Here is a 22639-nt window from a genome sequence, read left to right as displayed (position 1 = left end):
TAAATAAGTATAAAACTCCAGAATAATGTTGGTATGTAAAACAATATATCTTTTAAATATTGTATACCAATGCACAGTATCGGTATACATGCGCATATGTATACCAATGTACATATGGCTATGTACACATCGATAGATGATAGACAGGTAGAGCTTCCTTTTGCTAGGACCAAGAAAACTGTAATGGCTTGAAATATAAATACATTTATATACACACAAAACATACATATGTTTATATACATATATACATACATACATAGGTTTGTGTATACACATACATACATACATATGTGTATATATATCCTGGATACTATTATGTCAACTTGACACAAGCTAGAATCATCTGAAAGAAGGAAACTTAACTGAGAAAATGCTTCCATAAGTTCTAGTTGTAGGACATTTTCTTTATTTATGATTAACAGGGAGGCCCAGACCACTGTGGTGATGCTATATTTAGGTTGGTAGTCTTAGGTTCTATAAGAAAGCAGAGTAAGCCATGAGGAGCAAGCCAGTAAGCAGCACCCTCCATGGCCTCTGAACCAGGTTCCAGTCTGCTTGAGTTAACATCCTGACCCCCAATGATGGACTATGATCTGGAAATGTAAGACAAATAACCTCTTTTCTTTCCAAATTGCTTTGGCCACGGTGTTTCATTACAGCTATAATAACCCTAACTAAGAATATATATGTGGTGGAGTTTGAGTTTTAGACTCCATATACAGCAGAAAGGAGGGAATGGAGGAGGGGGAAGAAGAGAAAAGGAAAGGAGAAGAGAGAGGGAGAGAGAGGGAGAGAGAGAGAGAGAGAGAGAGAGAGAGAGAGAGCCTAACGTTGCTTAGGTAGCTCACATATAGGTTCAAAGAAGACATCTGAGCAATGCCCTCAAGAGGACTGGGCCTCTGTATAAGGGATGAAGGAAATAGAAGGGGAGGAAGAAGCAGCATTATCGTCTGCACATATAATAGAAAAAAATCAGTAGTGCGCTAGAACACTGGAAATGACTGTGTAGCATAGGAGAATGGAGTAGCATCTTTGACATACTGTGGATGAAATGGAAGGATGGAGGAACTTAGACAGCTTGTCTATTGGAAGGTCTTGTGTCTCAAATGCCTGGGTTTGCCTTTGTACTGTTTCTGAAGAATGATAATGGCCAGGAGACATGAATGATGCTCTGTGAAATACACAAGAATTTTATAGACAAATGCATCTGAGAATTGCTACCAATTATTTATTCAGCCCAACTGTGGACACTTGTAATCTATGGGAAAAATTAATCAGTAAATAAATGGGTAGCAAAATTAATCGGTAACTAAAGTAATGTCTTTAATTTTGTGTGACAAACATTTGAAAATTATCATTCACTCCCTGGGCAATGCCAATAAATATCCCTCACAACATAGCTCAAGAAACTTGCTAAAAATACAAATATAACCAAATACATGCCAAAACAAAGAACCTGCTCTGTGCAGAAGGGAACTGGAGGAGAGGTCGTGCAGCCCAGTGACCCCGGGACAAGGGGAGAAAGGTTGGAGTAAATAAAACAGACTGGGGAGAACCTGATATGTCTTGAGACTTTTTAGAAAGCATACATGTTATGCTTTGTGGTCATAATTAATAAAAGAAATAGGGCATAAGAATGAATATTTTGGGTGACCAAGCCTGGGGTCAGTCTAAGATACCCATAAATCCTGGACTGCACAGAGAGACTTTGTCTCAAAACGGAAAGAAAGAAAGGAAGAGGGAAGAGGAGGAAGGAGAAAACGATGTCTTTATAAGTTTACTTTCTTCCTTTTTTGTTTGTTTGTTTAATTGTTTGTTCTCTTTTGGTTTTTTGAGACAGGGTTTATTTGTGTAGCCTTGGCTCTCCTGGGACTCACTCTGTAGACCAGGTTGGCTGGCCCAGAGCTCACAGAGATCTGCCTGCCTCTGTCTTTCAGTGTGCTGGGAATAAAGAAAGGCATGCACCACTACCGCCTGGCTAAGCTGACCTTATTTCAAAACACCATAAATATAAAAAGCCAGCGTGGTTCCTGGGTGTGTCCTAACCGCTTCCCATCCTGCTTAGGTAATGCGCACAAATCCCAAGAGGAAGAGAGCCTTGGCAGTTACCTGATGAGTTTAGCTTTCAAAGTTACAGATCCCTTAATGTTTGGAGTTCCAGAGACAAACTTGAAACAGCCAACAAGGCTTGGGAATTCAGATTCAGATGCCAGGCATTTTTGGAAGGGTCGCCTGGTCTGCTATCCAAGGTTCTGAAATAAGTTCTGTAGTTACTGAATGCCCTAGTTTCATTTTTGTTGCTGTGATGAAATAAACAAATAAATAGGTTCTATTAAAAAGCAGCTTAGGGGGAACAGGTTTATTTTAGTTCATAATTCCAAACCACAGTCCCTTTGCATGGGAATTCAAGGTGTTAGGGACTGAAGCAGGAAGCAGTTAGCTGTACCACATCCATGGTCAAACAGGGAAAACGGGTATGTGTATGTTTATTTGCTTGGGCTCGGCTCCATTTCTCCACTCTCACACCATTCAGGACCCCCCGTCTAAAGAATGGTGCCACTCACAGTGGGCTGTGTTTTTCTGTGTCTTCTTTATTAATCAAGATAATCCCTCATAGATACAGCCATAGGCCAACTCAATGTAAACACTCTATCATTGTTTGGACTCCTACCGGAGGACTCTAGACTGTGTCAAGTCAGGAGATCTATCCTGTGCTGAGTTGATCTGTTGCCCTTTGATCTTCTAGCTGTGTCAAACTCAGCACTTTCACTAAAGAGCTGCCTTGTTTGAAATGGAGCAAGACACCACATGCTTAGTGTTCTGAATGCCTGTGGTGCCAGGTCTATCAAGAGCAGTCTGTTTCCTCATTTGGGTCCTTGGAAGATTAGCCATAAGTTACAAGCTCTCTGTGTCCTGAGAGGTTAAAATATCCCAACAGTAAGTAAATATTTCTTTCAAAAATAAAATTGATCACCCAAGGGACAGAAAATTTCTATCTGTGAATACCTTCTAAGCTGGATAAATTAATTCTCACAGGTTCATTTCAGCACACCTGGGTTTTCAGACCCAAGTTTCACCTCAGAAGGAAGCTTCTATTGGCCAATGGCACATATTGAATTTGGCTTTCTGAGAGGCCCATTTTTTTTTGTTCCCAGGAACTCAAGACATAGTGAATACAGAAAATATGCATTTCCAAGTACTGCGCAACGGCCTGTATCTAGCAGAAATTAAGTTAAATGCAGTAACAGTTCAGAAGAGAAATTTTAGCATTCTGTAGAGGTGTGGGGGGGAGTGTAGTCATGGGAAGCTTCACGGAGAAGATGGAAGAAAGATTTGGTCTTGATCATCAGGCAGATTTCAAACATACAGAAAGATGGCGTGCTTGATGTCATCACCATGGAAGCACAGCATCCTTGCACATTTGAGAGATGGGAAATACCTAATCCTGCTGAGAGATGAGAGCCTCGCCATGGTGTATGTCATTCTCTGCACCTGTATTTACAAACAACACCATCAACCATGTACCCTTCCCCATGGTGGTCAACGCACTTTTCTCAAGCAAAGGAAGACATGCCTTTTTCAAATATACTGTTATCTGGAAAAGTGTACTTCAATAGGCTCCCCCAGATACTCTGATGTTTACTTTAAAGAGAACTTCAAGGCAGAAAGACACTACTGAGCCTTTTTATTCCTCAAATAAGACCACTGCCACCAATAGAAGCTGCAGGGTGAACAATGTGCCACACGTTGAAACAAAACTAGCTGCGGGGCAAACAAGGAGAATTGAAAAGTGAGCAGAACAGGTAGGAGGAGAGGAAGAAACTTACAGAAAACATGAGGTTTGATGAGGAAACTGGGAATTTGCCCAGAGAAAACACTTTAAGGGGTTTCTAAGAACTGTTCACTTAAGAAATTCTGAGATTTTTTTTAACCTAGAATCCTACACAGCATAATTTCAATGGATAGCCTTTGATGGCATTTTACAGAACCCATGTCCAGGAACTGCTGCATCTCCAGATCTTTGGCAATGACAAGGAGACAACTGAAGAGTCATAGCAGGGAAAACAGTCTCTCTGTATTGGATGTGACCAAGGAATAGAGCTCTACCCTGGAGATGCTTCACAGTGCCTTCTATTTACTGGGTACGAGTCACCACATGGGACAGAAGAGCAGGACTCTTTACCGGTTTTCACCTGGCCTCGGGCATGGGATCAGCGTATGTAATGAATACAGTTCAAGCAACCTCACCAACATTATTTAGGTGTGTTGCTCTTAACAGGCACCCATATACTTTCCCCACCCCCTTGGCTCTCAGAACTTACTGAAGTACAGACAAGACAAACAGACGCATCCGTGCATACACCTTCATCAACCCCGTTTCCTGTTTAGCTCTTTCCAGCCTTTGCTCATTTATAATTTAGCCATTCATCAGTTTACAGAAAAGTTCTCATTGTCATTCCTTTCACGCTCCAAGTCAACCTAAGCATCATGCCTGTCTTTTCACAGGCTTCAGTGAGGTTCCTCTCAGAGACTCGGATGAACTGTGCACCCCTACAATAAGGTCTCTGGCTGCAGGAGTGCAGATGAGAAGTAACGCTCTAGGCAAGTGTTCTCACTGATGCGTTAAAAGAACCATTTTATTGCTTCTGTGGTCTGATAAAAACGAATTTACACAGAGGAGGGTTTTTTCCCCCACCAATTTTGCCAAATTCAGGAAATGCTACTGCATTTGAAAGAACATTTATTACTTTCCTAGCATCCTTGGGCCAGCAGCACTCCTGCATCTCAAAATGCCAGTCTTGCTTCTTCCCCTCTTCTCCTTTGATATAATGATGGTCCTTGTTGAAATGAGAATTAGACCAGTGATCCCTAAAGCAGGCCTTTGGGACACTGCATGTCATGCTTGAAGAAACTACCGTAGGACGGGGGCGGGAAGCTGGCATGGTGCGATTTCCTCACAGCAGGCTAAGCAGGCTTCTATGTTGTACCACCCATTTTACCCTGTGCGCCATATAAAAGCATGATTTTAAATTATGTATGTACCAAACTTTAATTTTCATTTCACACTCGAAAGTTCTGTACAAAAAGAGGCAATGCAGGCAAAAAAAATTACAATGACTTCGGCAAACAACATATGACAACTTCAAAGCCCCTTCTAATGTGCAGTCATCTTTACAGGGCACTATGGCAATGGAGTTCTGAAGGCGGGGGCTGGTGGAGATAAAATCTCAATGTTAGTTATTAATATCTAGAACATTTGCGAGATGCCTACTATGTAAGATTGAATGAGAAGTCTGGACTTGACTGTACAACTGGATCCCTAGATTGGGTAGGTTTCATCTTGCTCTTGAAGAAGCATGGAATAATTTTGACTTAATTGTGATGATGTCTCGAAAAACTTAGGCTTGCCATTCATGTTTGACATAACTGTGATAACCAAGAATGTATATTTATGTTGGTGAGGAATACATTAACTAAATATTAGGATACACTTAAGACCTTCTTCATGGTCTTCAGCTAATATTCTGGCTATATTGTGGCTCTAATATTCTGGCTCTATTTATTACCAATAAAAATACCCATTTCCACCCAGCTTTTGCTATGAATGTCTAGGTAAACATGAGAGGTGCTATCATGCCAAAAGTAGCAACACGTCTGGGAAACACCATTTTGACCTTCTTTCTTGCCTCAAATTAAATATAAAAGGCTTTATTTTAAAACTATGAGACATCAATTATGTAGTATTATTAACATTGGTATTGTCCCTAGTACTTTCCCCCAAACCACCCATGAGTGCTGGATACATATGCATGCAGCACAAAAAACAAAACAAAACAAAACAAAACAAAAAAACAAACAAAAAAAAAAAGAAAGAAAGAAAAACCAAATCGTTCAAAGATTCCCGATGACTACTGGACAGTCTGTTAAGAGAATTGGTCTCCCACAACAGTTCTGGAGTGAACTCAAGATCCACTCCCTGTTAGTGATCACAGACACACACTCAGCCTGTCCTATTGGTGACCTGAGGAAACTACTCAGACCCTGGGCTTCTCAAAGTTCAAGTCCCGCTGAGTCTCAACTTGGAGACAATGGACTGGCTAGACTGAAGCAGACTGACAGCACCCATACACACATTTGGTCCCGTTGGATGGAAAGTCTAACTAAAAGTTATAAATATCCTCAACTGTGAATGTGTGTGTGTGTGTGTGTGTGTGTGTGATTTGACAGATTATCTCTAATGTTTTCTTATGTAGCCAGCTGAGAGGCAGCTATGTTATAAATAATGTGGCTTAGGTTCATGGTTCAGGTCTGTGTCTAAGAGCCATAGAGAAATTGGGCAGTCCTTTCTTCTCTGACACCTCAGTCTCCTCAGTCTTCCTCAGTCTTTTGAGGAAAGGGCAAATGGACACAAGCTCACTCACAGTGTGTCTCACTGCCCTTGTAGGCTTGACGGTTGCCCAACTAAGCAATACTCATGACTGCCAAATGGAACACCCTAAAGTTGAGTGTTGGAGGGATGTCTCACCCCACATGATCAGATTTCCTGGCCTCCTCTGGATCTTGGAATTCCTAGGTTTGAGAAGCTCATGGAAGCCATCTAGCGTAATTCTGCTCTGCTGAGAACATCCACATCAGTCACGTGGCTGTATTTACTCTTCCGGTAAAGCACCAAGGGACAAGGTTCTTCCCTCTCCATTGACTATACTGATATACAGACCAGGGAAGCAGTTCTCCCCATGTGTTTGCATTTCTGTGTTGGGACAAACCAAGTATTCCCTTTCATGGAGGACTTGATGGAATGCTGGAGGACCACTTCCCTAGTCTGGAAGTGTAGGTATTTCATAGCTCTTCTCTTGGAATGTTGCGAACCAAATCATACTATACCCCGATCATCTTAGACCTGAATTCCAGGGTGATTATTCATCAGCTGTCTGGAAAACTCTCTCCTTTCAGGAGAGACATGCAAGCAACATCACAGGTTAGCCTCAAGATTTCTCTAGAAGGCTCCATACACTCCACAGTACATCTCCATAGGACACATGGCAAAGAGGGAAGAGTCAGGTAGGAAACATCTGGGGATCGAGTCCAGAGTAAGAGTCATCTTGTGTTCCCACATCTTTCCATTAGATGTCACAGTATGTTTCCAAGATTCAACCTTAACTGAGCTGTGACCTATAGGCAGAATGACTGCAGCACTGGTGAGATTGATAGTTATAAGGGTACTCCTTGGAATTTATGCATGAAGGAAGATTGGTAGCATGGCTCCCACTAGCCTCCCAGGACTCTTAGAAATTCTTTTAGATTTTTTAAAAGTTCATTTATTTTATATGTATAAATGTTTTTTTTTCTTCTGATGTATAGGAACACACTATGTGTATGCATGGTACCCATGGAGATCGGAAGAGGGCACTGAATGCCCTGGAACTGGAATAATGGATAGCTGTGAGCCACCATGCGGGTGCTGGGAATCAAATCTAGATCCTCTGCAACAGCAACAAGTACTCTTAACCACTGAGCCATCTCTCCGGCCCCCAAGACTGTCTATTTTATACACGAGGAAGGTGAGCGCACTAAGAGTGAATCTGTCGAAGTACACAGAGTGGCGGAGGCTGACACCAGGCAATCAGGAAACATAGATATCTTCTCTCTAAATCCCTCCTTCTCTGGGAAATAACAAAGTGCCTTAGTTCTCAGTTCTGACATGAACAGTCCATTTTCACAGAGAAGGGGAGGGGTGTCGCCTTATCACGAGGGGTGGTGTACGTAGAACTCAGCAGGCTCCTGGGGAATGAGTGGCCTTATTTACAACCAGAGTTCCATCTCTCTGTCCCCACAGGCAGATGGTTGACAGAGATATGATTATCCTTACGCCAGTTCCCTCTCTCAAATACTCTTCAGATAGCCACTTCCCTCAGTCCTCCTGTAAGAACCCCTCTCTCGACCCATTGCCTACTCATTAGTGGATTAAAACACAGGCAATTTTCCTCTGACAACAACTAAAAGGGAATGGAAGGAACGTGGATTGAGACAGAAGAAGAATGTTTGGATTAATAACACACGTGCATACAGAAAAGCTGCACATGAGGTTTTCAGGCTGAAGGAAGAGGGGGGCGTGCTGAACTCACAACAGTTGTGTCCCACCCTCCACATGCATTTTTCTTATCTTGCATTCTTCTCTCTTGCTCTCTCTCTGTCAGGACAACAGTTGTGTGTGCTTCTTGTATCTGAGCCGACACAGGAAATCAAGTACTTTGTGTTTCTATAAACTATACTCCCAGAGAGATAGCACATCTAGAATTAGAACAATACCACAAACTATTAAGAATTTCTGCTTGTTACAGGTGTCACTGCAAGACTCCAGCAGCCAAGACTGAAGTTTCCAAATTCGGCCCTTGGAGACAGGATTTTCATTACGAACATCAAAGGTAAGGCTCTCAAGTCAATTTATGCTCTGCTGGGTTGAGTCAGTCAGGATACAAATTAAGGTCCATATATTTCAGAGACAAGAAGGAAGTGGTTATGTAAATACACAAGTATTAACATCAATCTGTATTAAATTATGTAAACATATACATCTTCTGAGGTCAGCACACAGATCCTCCTCTGTAAGCAGGGCTCTACTGAAGCATCGCCCGAATCTGTTTGGAAGTCGATTCGTCATTCAAGTGCTTTGTAGTGAACCTGGGGAGAGAGAGTTGAATGTCAGGGCTCGCTCAACTGAAATTTGTAAATAAGAACCGTGGCTCACTTCTTTAGACAAAAAGCCACATTTTGATGTTCGTTCCATATATTCTCTGCAAGTTTTTTTTTAAAAAAAATAATTTATTTAGCTTTTCTTTTATGTGCATCGGCATCAGATCCTCTGGAACTGGAGTTACAGATAGTTGTGAACTGCCATGTGAATGCTGGGAATTGAACTCAAGTCCATCTGGAAGAGCAGCCAGTGTTCTTAACCACTGAGCCATCTCTCCAGCCCTGGAAGTTTATTTTTGATTTAACATTGACTGGGTTTTGCTCGGTATTCCAGGTTGATATTGCACTCACTCTGTAATCCAGGTTGGCCTCAAACTCATGGCTATCCTCCTGCTGCTCCTCCTCTCTACTGCTGAGATTATAGACTCATCCCACAACGCCAAGCTTATCAGGCAGGTAGCTGTGATATTTGCTTTTTCTTCTGTGGCAAGTATCAAACTAAGTCTTTTGTTGTGGGAATTCATTCAGCCAATAGTCTTTTTGGTACCAGCACACGTGGTCTGATAAGCTTCCTTAATTACATCTACAGTCTTTTTTTAACCTCATCAAATAATCACAAAGAGTAGACATAACTGATCTCATCTTAAGGAGATAAATTTCACAGCACTTACTTCAACATCTTGTTCATTGAGGCTAACCCTGATGAGTTATGAACTTCAAATTAAGGACTCCTAAAATTTAAAAACTGATGACTATCTGATAGAGGGGCTGTGCTTATCCCCATTGCTGCCACCAGGGGGCACAAACGCAGGTACACTACTGAAGCTGTAATCTTAAATGGCATCGGACTCGATCTTATGTGCAAAGGATTGTAAAAAAAGTGACCCATAACACAACTTTGACTACATGTTAGGTGTTCTGGGTCACAAAAACTTTTCAAATGTGGTAAGTGACGTGATTTCACAGGTAAGAGAGCTGAGGGTCAAAGAGCTTCAGTGGCTCCCTCCAAATCCCACAACAGATGTTTTGGCTTGTGAACAATCTGTGACATTTGACTTGAGCCTAAGTCTGGCTGCCTTGAAAGCCTATAATCTTCCCACTTCAGTGTGTGTCTCCAGGAAACGCAAATTCCCACACTGGGATGGGACTCGTGGCTTCACACCATGTCCTGATCTCCAACATGTTTTTGGTAGCTAGAATGAAACTGCCAAATTCCAGAGATTCAGAAGTTAAAGTCTTCTTAATGAATACAGAAAGCCAGCATGGTGTGCTTACAGTCTTGCTTGGAGTAAACCTCGGATTTGGGAGGCTCTTATGAGAATGATGTTAGGAAAAATCTTAAGGAGAGCCTCTTTGCTGACTCAAAATAACTCCAATTAGACCAAATCAAAAATGCCCGCGTTTAATAAATGCAGTGCTTTCCTGGGTGGCCGTGGCAGCATGGCGGGAAAGAGGAGAGGAGAGGAGCCCACTTTTTCTGATACAGGAGCCTAAATAGACTGGGGGAGTGGTCCTGACCCTCCCTGGGGAGGAATCAGCATTTGGTGGACTTTCTGGGAGCTGGAGTCCAGCCCAAGGCAACTCCCAGGGGGAGGGGCTAGGGTGATGCTTTGATCCAAATATCCCAGGGAATGGGGCTTGAGATGGAGCTTTTTGCTCCATTGGCACTCCACTGGCGCCCCAAGGCAGGGGCTCGGGTGACACTTCCAACTTAATATTACATTCCAGACTCTTTGGATATAGGGGTGTTAGAAGGCTGGGGTCTCACTTTCAATCAAACATCCCGGAGTCCTTGGATATAGGGGTGTCACTTTTGTTTTTTGTTTTTTTGTTTTTTTTTTTAAAGATTTATTTATTTATTGTGTACACAGTGTTCAGTCTCCACGTCTGCCCTCAGGCCAGAAGAGGGCACCAGATCTCATTACAGATGGTTGTGAGCCACCATGTGGTTGCTGGGAATCGAACTCAGGAACTCTGGAAGAACAGTCAGTGCTCTTAACCTCTGAGCCATCTCTCCAGCCCCGGGGTGTCACTTTTGAACAAACATCTGATTCATATATCCTCTAAAGATGATTTGGCAAGCCAGAAAACCTGTAACTTTAGTGTCTTGAGATTGCTGGCTTTATCCAGTGAAGGAGGATAATAGATCAGGTTGGGGTGGATGGATTGCAATAGCTGCACTGGACAGGTGACTGGAGGTAGAGCATTGCATGTAAAACTGAGTGCTGCCCCATTTCTCTTAGACTTACCCATGCTGACTGCATGGACTGTATTGCATGGGACTGAAGGAAATGAAAGGCTAAGACAGCAAGATCCATGAGTCTTCCAGATTAAAATTCTGCATGGGGATGATTTGTGCAGTTCAGCAAGTTTCTTTGGATGCAGCACAGCTAAAAATAATAACCTCTTTCTTGAAGTGGACTAAACAAATGCATCCTTGGGAAAAGAGAGATACCTAAGGAGTGGGATATAGCTGGCTAAATATTCAGGGACCAAGCAGTGAATAACAGATCCTCCATTCTGGCAGCTGCAGGTGGAAGCCACTTGGGGAGTTCAAACCAAGCAAACAGAAACAAACAACAAGCTAACACAAGAGGGATGCTTGAGTTTCAAGGCCAACGACTAATTTACTTGGCCTGCAACCTCAGTTCCTGGAAACTCCCTTCATCTTCCTCTCATGCAGCCAGGGTTGGGAGCCCCTGGTTAAGATAGACATAAGAACCGAGAAGGAAACCCCACTATATAGAGAGCATCACGGTCAAGAGTCAGGTGTGAGACTCGCGGGACCACCAAGACCCAGGTATAGGTCCTAACTTGGCCTTTTACTCTGTGGAATGGAAACATTATTTGAGCACACAAAGCCAGGTACAGGTATGCTGCATGCCTTTAATCCTGGCATTCAGTAGGCAGAGACAGGTGGATCCCTGAGTTCAAGGCCAGCCAGGACTACAAAGTAAGTTCCAGCGCAGCTAGGACTGCACAGATAAACCTTGTCTCAAAACCCAAAAACTTAACTTACCTCAAATTCCCCCATCTTAAGAAGTGAATGATAAAACCTGTGCTGCCCTCCCAGCACTGTTAGGAAGGTGAACCATGTGACAACCAGTCAAGGGCTAAGACTGGTGCCCAGGCTTCTAGCCCCCAAAAGCATCTGCATTTGCATCGGTCTGAAAGGGAAGCTGTACCGCCTGCCCCAGAGACTGGCTCACCTGAGAGCATTCAGCAGCCCTTCCACACTGTCTGGGGCCTGCTCCTTCAGCACTTTGATGCAGCCTTTCATCTGGAAGAAGACACAGCGTTCCGTTAGTACTCCAGTAAGCCTGTACAGAGTGATATCTGTCCATACTAACAACTCTATGTAGCCACAGAACATGGAAATCACAAGTAAGCTTCCCTATCCTCTCAGGATGGTGCATTGTGCTTCTGGATTTCTCCAGAGTTCTGTACGATGGAATGATTGCAATCTCTACTGGTTTTCGTTCTAGTCCACAACTGTCCGTTTGACTTTGGGAATAAATGTCTTGCTTTGTACTCTGGAGCCCAGAGCAGGAACAGAAATCACTCTCCTTGGCTCTTGGTTGAGATTCATTAAGTGCTTTACACACTCAATAATTGAATGTTTTGTCTTCTAAGAATGCTTCTTCTCTGTCAGCTACTGATTGACACACCCATAATATTTTGTAAAGTCTCAAGTTCACTGGCCTCCAGGAAATGTGTGTGTGTGCGCGCGCGCGCGTGTGTGTGTGTGTGTGTGTGTACATGTTGGTATATGTGTGTTGCATGCATGTGGAGGCCAGAGGACAAGTTCAGCTGTCATTCCTAAGGTACTGTCCACCTAATGTTTAGACAGGGTCTCTTTTGACTGGAGCTTGCTAAGTAGGCTAGGCTAACTAACAAGAAAGCCTTGGAGATCTGCCCATCTCCACTCCCCCAAGACTGGGAATGTAAGCACATCAACCATATATGGCTTTCTTTAAAAAAAAAAAAAAAAAAAAAAAAGACTCCTGGACGTGAATTTATTCTTAGTGCTTTCAAAGTAAACACTATGCAGACAGAGATATCGCTATGACCCAGAAAGGCTCTTTTCATCCCATTATCTGGACTATAGATAGTCACTACCACTTCTTTGTGACCCCAATATGACTTTGTATTTATTAGGTAACTCTGGATAGACTAGCCCCTCATCAAGTCAATAATTTGTCTCCCTCACTAGACTAGTAACTCCTAGAGGTACAGGTCTGGGTCTTAACCACCTCTGAGAAGACTGGCAAAGGGCAATTGCAAAGAATGTGAACCTTGTAGAGGTCAAATTTCTAGTTTTTATCCATGCTGCTTTATAGGCGTGTGAACTTACACAAGTTCCTAGGTTTTCTGAGGCCTTGGAATTAAAGTAATCTAATTCTGTCATGAAAATTAAAATTTATATCATGTTATTTTATGCATACTGTTTTACTTATCCTTTGGAAAAAGCAAAGATTTTTCTATAAAAAGTCAATCACTTCTTTTAATCTTAGACATTCATGCAGTGTGTGGGCATCTGAGGAGTTTGATTATACCAGCGGCTACTTGCAGAGTGGCAACTTCTCAACAATGCTTGTGGTCATATTTCAAATATGCAAAAGTTTTATGATAACAGCTTTATAGACTCTGTCAATTGCTGTAGGTAGACTGAGAAGCATTTGAAGATCACACAAGAATGAAGTCACAGTCAAATACACGTCTATAAAAGATACAGGTTTGGAGAGGGGCTCCATTATGTGCCACTCTGGATTTGTGATGGTATCAGGCCCATAAACATGGAGAATTTTGTCCCTCTCCCATCAGAGGTGGGAGTCTAGTGAGAAGAGAGAGACGGGTTGCTCAATATCACGGTGTGATGTGTTCATGTGATGACATCACAAGGGGCAGTGAGAGCATAGATGCTGAACGAGGTGGATGTGCAGTGGGTACTCTCGAGGAGTCTCCAGTTCTATTTCAGCACGATGAAAACCGTGGGTGGGAATAACAAGAAACTGTCAGAAATGCGCTCAGGGCCAGAGCTAGGGTGGATTTAACAACCCAGATAGAACTTGGAGGCTTTTGCTTGAAGAAAATACCCTTGGAAGGTGTTAAGCATTGTATAAATATAGTGACCGTAGAAAAGGAGCAGAAGGAGGCAAAGACAGAAAGAGGAGGATGTGAAAATCCCCTGGGATATGAGGGGTGGGGCAGCAGTGAGCTGAAACACAGAGGGGGATGGATGCTCAATCACTGGCAACTTAAGAGGATAAGGAAGAGGGGCTCAGAGACAATGCTTAGTATCTGAAGGATGACAGCGCTGGGTTTCTTCTAGCTTAGATACTGGATGAGAGGATGGGTCAATATCCAAACTAGGGTTCATGAGGGAAGGAGCTCCTTTGGTTGATGACTGGCCATGCTTCGTGTATCCATAACAAGTGTTGTCTGGAGTTATGAGCAATGTCTTGGCTGGGGACAGATGTTAAAGTGTGATTCTTTATGGGGCCACCTCCTAAGAGGGTGTGAAAATCCCTTGCGAACACCAGTTCATCCCCTCACATCTTTCCTGCCACCAAGACTCTCCTCTGGTCCCTAAACAACTCCTCTTCCCTGAGTCTTGGTGATTTTGCTCTGACCCTTCTTTGCCTCTCTATCCATCTGAAAAAAATCCTTGACAGACTACCTCAAATCCCACCTCCTTTGCCTCTAAACAGAACAGTCTCTCCCTCAACTGTTCCCTAGCGCTCCTTACAGGTCTCCTCTGCAAACAAGACCCCCCACCCTTTGTGTGTACCTCTTCCAGGGTCTCACAAATAAACACGTTTCCTCACAGTTGGTCCTAACATCCTAAGGACTTATCAACCCAGTGCCTAGAGCTGCTGGTTTAGCTGCAGAGTGGTGGAATGGACCCTCTTCAGAGAGGTCTAGTGCTCATCAAGCCGAAAGCCTTCTTTAGAGGCACATGCACAGTTCACCACGAGCTGGCCTTTCTTAATCTCCATTGATAAACAGACTTGAAAAATGCCCGAGAAAATCAACACATTCCCTGTATGGGAACTTAACAGATTCCGAAAATGGCTTGGAAAGCCAAGCTTTTTATAAAATAGGGTGGCAAGGGCTAGGTAGATGGCTCAGTACATAAGAAAACATGTACAAACATGAAGACTTGAATTCAAATCCCCAATATCCATGTACAAATGTCATTTCTGGTTACATGTGCCCATAATCCCAGAACATTTCCGGGAACTGACAGACTGGCCAGCCTGGCCAAATCTGCTAGCTGTAGGTTCAGTGAGAGGCCCTGTCTCCAAGGAATAATGTGCCGGGTAATAGCCCAGGAATCCCGATATCCTTTTCTGGCCTCTGTAGGTGTGTGCATGGGTATACCAACCCACAAACACATGTAAACACAGACATGCACAAAACCACAAAGAAAAGGTTAAGGGTACAAAGGGCTCATTTCACCCAGCGTAATTTTAGTTGTTGACTCTGTGTTAAGTTAAGAAATGACTACAGTCAACCAAAATGCCATAGGAATACCAGGCACTAAACTCAATTCATAGCGATAGAGTTTTTCACAGTTATTTGTATTCAGTCTATACTGCCAAATCCTTAAGCCCCCACAATAAGCGCAATATTTATTGCAAGATTTTCATAATATATTCTTATGTAAATTAAACATATTTTAAAATAGTGCAAACAGCAGGATTCTAATTTGTTATGCTCAGCCATCTATTAAAACACAAGGAGCCATTTTCATTTTACTCTGCTTCCTAAATCTGAATGCATTGTACCAGGCTGTCTCATGTTCCTGTTGCCATGACTTCCCACCATGATGGGCTATGCCCTGAGACGCTGAGGCAAAGTAAATTCTTCCTTAAGTTGTTTCTTTCAGGATTTTGAATCACAGCCATAGAAAAAGTAATTAGTACAGAGTTACTGGTAAACACTGGCTAAAAGGAGTGTGGTTTATTCTGCAAATCACAGGGAAGCAACTGTGGAGAGCAACTGTGCTTCCAAAGGTCTCTGCGTATGCCCCCATGTTTTCCTTTTTTCTTACACTCACATTTGGACACTGAATAGATGCTTTGTGCAAGTCATCTAGTGGGTGTCAGGCATAATATCCCAGGACATAGGTGCCTTGATCATTGTCCCTATACATTTGAAAAGCTGGAGTCTGTGGGAATGTTAGCAAACAGTTTGGTAAACCATCTGAGGACCAACGGAGAAGGAAGGCTTCACTTATGTGGGGTAAAGGAAATGTGATCCTGGATGAGCTACATCTAAAGAGTGCCTGGAAGAGATCCACCATCAGAGGAGAAGGTGATGGAGAGACTCTTGGATTCTACAATAAGAACAGACAGGATGGTTGGTGGGGCAGCAGAGAAGAGTTTGGAAGGTCATTTGGTCTTTGACCATTGTGCCTTGCCATCCAGAAGTTCTCAACTCTATATTATAACACACAGATGGTACAGAGGGTGGAGTGAAGGTGGGGGTGGAGCATCTCTGCTCAGCTTCATTAAGGCCTAGGAGATGAGCATCCCAGCACTCCAGCTACATGTGGGAGGCAAGACATCTCCTCCTAACCATGTCAGAAAGAGTGGACTACCTGTTGGGGAGAAATTTGCCATGCATCTCTAAAATATAAATCTCAGAGAGGTCTTGCTCAGTGAAGGATGGAGGCCACAGGAAGAGAAGTAAGGTCTACCAGTTGGCATTCTTTTGTGAGAAAAGCACATTACATGAGAATTCTTACATCAATTTTGGATGTCTTGCAGAAAGCTCCCACGGGGTGCACGTGGTCATAGAGGATGATGACCCCCACCATCACCCTCATGCAGAACATGAGTGTCTCCTCGCTTGTAAACCTGCTCCTGTACTCCCTGAAAGAGAAGACACGGATGTGGCATCACTCCCTGGTTCAAACACGTGCATTCTGAGACCCACAACTGGCCATTCCTCTACCCGCCAACCCCCGACAGAACTCACCCAGGACCTGCAGCGACCAGGTTAATATGCTCTTTAGAAGACCCAAGACGACAATTTTCTTTGACTCTATCCAACTAGCAATTCAGGGCAAACTCTGGTAAATTAGAGGGCGGTAAATTCCCTTTTCTGCTTCCCTTTAGCAGCTAGCTCACCACGTACATCAACCCCTGCCCATCAATCTTGAATATTTTATAGCCGGCCCCTCTGGCTGTCCAAGATTATAGAGAATAATGGCTTCATTACAGGGAAAAGGAATCAGGCTCATTTCTCCACAGCAGCGCTCATGTCTCCAGCTGGAGTCAGTTCCTTTGTTAAGACACAGGCTGTGGAAGAGCGTGGATTGGCAGATATCTCAAAGAAATTATGTACCTAGGAGTTATTTGTGGAGGTTAAATTTTGCTCACTTACTTTGACAGGGGCCCTGATGATTGCAATAATTTAGGCCAAAGCTAGAGACGTTTTTAGCATCAATTTCATTATGAGTTGGCCCCACAATGCAGACAATTACTATTTCTGTCTTGAAATAAATCTTAACTTTGGTATGAAAGAAAGATTTAAAATTAATATCCTTTTATGGGGCAGGAGAGATGGCTCCCTGGGTAAAGCACTTGCTGCATAAGGGAGAGGAACTGAGTTTGGCTCCCCAGTGCCCATATGTATGCCAGGTGGTTGTGTTGGTTAGTCTCAGGTCAACTTGACAGAAGTTAGAATCGCTGGAGAAGATAAAAACCTCAATTGAAAAGATGCCTTCATAAGATCTGGCGACAGGCAAACCCGAAGGGCGTTTTCATTAGCAATTGATGGTGGAGGGACCCAGCCCATTGTGGGTGATGCCATCCTGGGTTTTATAAGAAAGCAGACTGAGCAAGTCATGAGGAGCAAGCCAGTAAGCAGCACCCCTCCATGGCCTCTGCATCAGCTCCTGCCTCCAGGATCATGCCCTGGTTAAGTTCCTGTCCTGATTTCCTTCAGTGAAGGACTACAATGTGGAAGTATAAGCCCAGTAAACCCTTTCCTCTCCAACTTACTTTTGGTCATGGTGTTTCCACACCAATAGTAACCCTAACACAGTGTCCCACCTGCAATCCCGGCTCTTGGGAGGCAGAGACAGGGCATGCCTGCAGCAAGCTGACTACCCAGCTTAGTCCTATCAGCAAAATTTGGGTTCAAATGACAGACCCTGCCTCAATATACATGTCAGAGAGCAGTTAAGAGGGACACCCAAAGTCAATCTCTGGCTTACACACACACACACACATACATACATACACAGAGGCATGCATGTGCGCATGCACACACACACACACACACGTATATGCATCAGCAAGCACATGTGCATCTTCACATGCATGTGAATACACACACAAACACCACGTACATACACACATGCAAACATATAAAATAATAAAAGATCGTTTTATATTTGAAGACAGCTGCTATAATAAGGTGCCTATGACACTTCTGGGCTCCGGCACCGTATGGAACGGATGGTATTATGGGAACTTGATTAGACACAGAATACAAAGAAGGTTCAGAGAGGCCAGAGTTCATTTGTAATCACAGTGCAGACTAAGTGCATCCCCAACCTTCCCCTGTAACTGCGTCCTTCATCCTTCATGACCCTAACCATCCTTCACCTTGAGTGTCTGGCAAACAGTTTAGGAACAAAGAAACAGAGGGTGAAGAGAGGGGTGGGGGAATTACTTTCATAACGATCTTACCATTGCTACTCTTGGTTCTACATCTCTACAGTATATCGATAATAACACTCACACATCTAGCCCATCTCACCATTTCACAGCATGGCTTATAGCAGTGATTCTCAACCTGTGGGTTGCCATCCCTCTAGGGGTCCTACAACCCCTTCACAGATAGCTTGCATATCAGATATTTACATCACAATTCATAACTATAGCAAAATTACAGTTATAGAGTAGCAATGAGAATCCTTTTCTGGTTGGGGGTGTCACCACAATGTGAGGAAATGTATCAAAAAGGGTCACCCACACTAGAAAGTTGAGAATCACTTTCTTAGAGCATGTGACAAGCTGCTAAAACTTTGCGAGGCCAATCAACCCACAGGTGAGTCAGCTACTTTGGTTGTGAAATGGATCTGATGGATCTGACATTGACACAGATCACCCTAAGCTCCCAGTGAAACAGAAGCAAACACTCTACAAGGGAAACTTTAATCTGGCATCTGAAAGAGGACATGCCGCTATCAACACATCTGACCAGGCCCCAGCCTGGTGGAAACTTAGCCATGCCCACACTTCTGGTTTCACTTACGGTGTCTCCAGCATAACCTTGCAGACACTTGTCATAGTACTGAGGCAGTCTGTGGTATTCTCTATTGGCAGGGTTTTATTCTAAGTGGAGAGACACAAACACACGTTAGTCATGTTAACAATATGCATGCATGGTAAAGAAAGATAACTCTGCTGCTCACTGGCTGCACTTACTTCTGAGACAAAGTGCATTGTGGCATTGCTGAGAGTCTTCAGCATTGGTGTGGCTTCGGCATAGAAGAGGGACATTCGGTTGGCCATCTCATTATTCACTTCATTCTCAATGTCTAGCTGATGGAAGCAAGAGCAGCAATAGTTATAAAGAAAGCATCCTTATCTCCACAACCAAGTTATAGACAAGGACTCGGCCTTCTCTCTGGGCCTGGCCGGACACACAAGTCAAAGCAGCCATGGGAAGATGGTGGCCCCAGCCAGAGACAAGCAGGGACTCACGTGCATGTTGTTGATGCGGTTGCGACTTATTGTTCTCCTGTAGTAGCTAAAGTCATTCTGAATCGCTGGGTTCCTCATCTGAAATGTGGAAGAGAAGAAAGAAGGTCACCTTCCAGAAACAGGTGAAGGGGCAGCATCAGGAGCCCAGACAGGAGTGTTTGCAGATATGGCACAACTTCTCTTTGTCATTCAAGGACCGGGGCAACCATTAAAAATAAGGACCTATCACTAGGTGTTCTGAAAAATGTCATGTTCTTCCTGTGGGATGTATTTCTGGGAAAGCATGTTTGCCCAGTGAGAAGAAGATACTGTTATAATCCTCCTGGGGGAGGTATTCCATCTTACTCTCCCACCCCGACCCTACAGCCTTAGCAAAAAAACCATAAAGCAGCGCTACTCCGTTCAGCTCCCACAGTGTGTGTGGCCTGACCTTCAGCTCATCAAATCGAAGGGTAAAATGTAAGATTTCTGCAAATTCTTTTGCCAGGGCCTGCTCCCGCTCCAGGTGCTGGGTTGGTGTGTAAGGAGGGCACGTCAGAGATTCCAGTAAACTCTGCAGGGCTTTTTCTGAAAGTCAAGGGGAGACAGAGGTCTATTCAGAGAGGCCAGACACATCCTTAAAAGCACAGTGAACAGTTCAAGTTGACACTCTCAGAGGCAACCTGTGTGGACGGTCCCTTTCGAGGGTTTCCCGAACCCAGTTCACTTAGCAATCTCCTTTATGAGCCTTGTAGAAAACCACAATATATGAACGGAGCTCGTGTGCATGAGAGGCACTAATGATTCAAGGTGAGGTGAGAGCTGAGGAGAGGGCTCCAATCGGTAAGATGCTGTGCAAACCCAATTCATACCTATCGTATCCACAAAAATCCCCCAGGTGTGGGGGTACAGGTATGTAACACTAGCTTTGAAAATGGGCATGGGAACAGAGACAGAAGAGACAAAGCTCCCTGGGGCTGGGTAGTTTATCAACAGTCCATGAGTAACAGTGTCAGTCTCTGGTCTCCACACACATATCCAAGAGCCCTGAATACATTGGTTAAGTCACCTCTTTAACACAGTGGAAATTTTGGTCTTCTAGCATGTTTCTCTCCTTCTACATCCCCATGACATTTCTCTACAAATCTACCACATTTACCCTTGTTATGTTCTTACAATAACCTCATCTCTCCCTCCCATTTGCCTATTTCTGATCATTCTCCACTCTTTTTGCTCCCAAACATTTTAACAGCAAAGTCATTTAACCAATCCTCAATGGCAGGAGTTGATAAACTATGACCCATAAGCCAAATTGGACCCACTGAGGTTTTTATGAGTAATGTTTTATTTAAAAGGTAGATATGTTCATCACTTCCTACATTGACTAGGGCTACCATAGGTGTTGCTACTATGACGGTAAAATCTTGTTACTGAAAAGACAGGACACGCAAGATGCAAACCCTTTCTGTTGAGATACAACTGAGGTTCTTGGTATTTCAGCTCACTACATCCAAATGCCCATTGAGGAAACAGAAGTTTCGATTTATCTTATGCCTGAGAAACTGGGGCAACCTTGTTTGTGAAATCAGTTTGAACCCCTCCCTTAGCTAGTCAAGCATCAAGTCCTTTTCAATATCAAGTCATGGATTCAGCTTTGGTTTTCTTCTTAGAATATTGCCCTCATTTTAGTGACAAATTAAAGCAAAAAATGCTGACTACCATTTCCATTCTAAATATACTGTATTAACAGATGATACCCCAAGCACTGACAGTAATTACACCACACTGCTGGTGGCATGCAGCCAGTTTGTCAACCTCGCTTGCCTCCACGCTTGCTTCTGCAGAGTCATCTTATTTCTGTGCAGTTTATTTTTATTGTAAAGCTAAAGTAAGAATGCTAGCTTTATTTTCTTACATTTTGCATTCAGTTAATTGTGTTTTGGGGCATGAGAGGAGACTATGGATTCAAATGAATTCTATCCTCCAATTTTGTTTTTATTAAGAACTGAGACCAATAGACCAGAGTCTAGGTCAATTGTCATCAGAGAGGCTTCATCCAGCAATGGATGGGAGCAGATGCAGAGACCCTCAGTCAAGCATTAGGCAGAGATCAGGGAACCCCATGGAAGAAGGGGTGGAAAGATTCTGGGAGACAGAGGGTCTGAGAACACCATAAGAACACAGCTCACAAAAATCAACTAAGCAGGGCTCATAGGAGCTCATAGAGACTGAAGCAACAATCACAGGACTTGTATGGGTCTGACCTAGGTCTTCTGCATAAAGGTTGTGGTTATATAGCTTGGTGTTCTTGCGAAACTCCTGACAGTGTGAGTGGGGTGTCTCCTACTCTCTTGCCTTCTCTTGGGATCCTTTTTCTCCTGTTGAGTTGCCTCATCCAGCCTTAATAAGAGGATTTTTGCCTAGTCTTATTGTAACTTGTCATGCATTGTTCAATTGATATCCTTGGGAGGCCTGCTCTTTTCTGAAGGGAGACAGAGGAGTGGATCTGAGGAAGAAAAGAAAGGAGGGAGGGAGGAAGGGACATAAGGAGGGAGAAAGGAAGGGAGGTGTTGTCAGAGGCTGTTAGTTCATTGCCTAACTGCCCTGATTTGAAATAATCATACAGAAACTATATTATTTGCAATATTGTTTGACCAATAGCTTCAGCATATTTTTACCTAGCTCTTATTTCCTAAACTAACCCATCTCTATTAATCTGTGTATTGCCACATGGCTGTGGCTTACTGAGTAAAGTTATGGTGGGACCAACAAATTGGCACCAATGTGGTCAACTAAATCCACTTAAAACATGAGAGAATTTGAAAATAAATTCTCGATACACACACAAAAAATAGAGTTTAATACAACTTCTTGCTCTTTTTGCTGGCGGAAAGCAGAGACATAGTTCCTTTAAGGTTTCCTGACTCAGCTTTAGCGGTAAAAACTACACAGCTTCTTTTAAAATGGCGGCTTCCTAGTTTGGCAGCAGGAATGACTCTGGCTCTTTCAGAAGGCTTAGCACTTGAATGGGATTTGTGGGCAGCATGCTGCAATTACTTGGTGGCAGTATGGGCCAACTGGTTACCAGAGTTGAGGTGGTGAGCATGGCTCCTACCTGGCAGTCTCAGAGGCAGTAAATGGATCTTGGCCATGTTGGACTGGGTAGAGCCAAAACGCAAAGCAGCCTTATTTCTAGCCACTCTGCTGAGCATTTTAAGAATCAGTTCTGGTCAGAAAAG

The 22639-nt window shown here is 43.4% G+C and overlaps 1 protein-coding gene across 1 annotated transcript in view; it reads right to left on the bottom strand.

Annotated features, from left to right (window-relative positions):
- Window positions 1-3722: 3722 nt before the first annotated feature.
- Window positions 3723-22639, bottom strand: part of Cyria (CYFIP related Rac1 interactor A) — a 115118-nt gene continuing 96201 nt past the window's right edge. The window contains exons 6-12 of the mRNA XM_057777339.1: window positions 19852-19988; window positions 19422-19499; window positions 19143-19259; window positions 18970-19049; window positions 16448-16574; window positions 11904-11974; window positions 3723-8682 (exon numbers count right to left, since the gene is read on the bottom strand). Coding sequence (XP_057633322.1) covers window positions 8619-8682; window positions 11904-11974; window positions 16448-16574; window positions 18970-19049; window positions 19143-19259; window positions 19422-19499; window positions 19852-19988 — 674 coding nt within the window. The 3' untranslated portion in view covers window positions 3723-8618. The remainder of the gene's footprint in view (window positions 8683-11903; window positions 11975-16447; window positions 16575-18969; window positions 19050-19142; window positions 19260-19421; window positions 19500-19851; window positions 19989-22639) is intronic.

The sequence above is a fragment of the Chionomys nivalis genome, chromosome 1 (assembly GCF_950005125.1).
Source record: "Chionomys nivalis chromosome 1, mChiNiv1.1, whole genome shotgun sequence".
Taxonomy (NCBI): Eukaryota; Metazoa; Chordata; class Mammalia; order Rodentia; family Cricetidae; genus Chionomys; species Chionomys nivalis.
The sequence above is the reverse complement of the archived record's forward strand: the minus strand, read 5'-3'. Positions and strand labels throughout refer to the sequence as shown.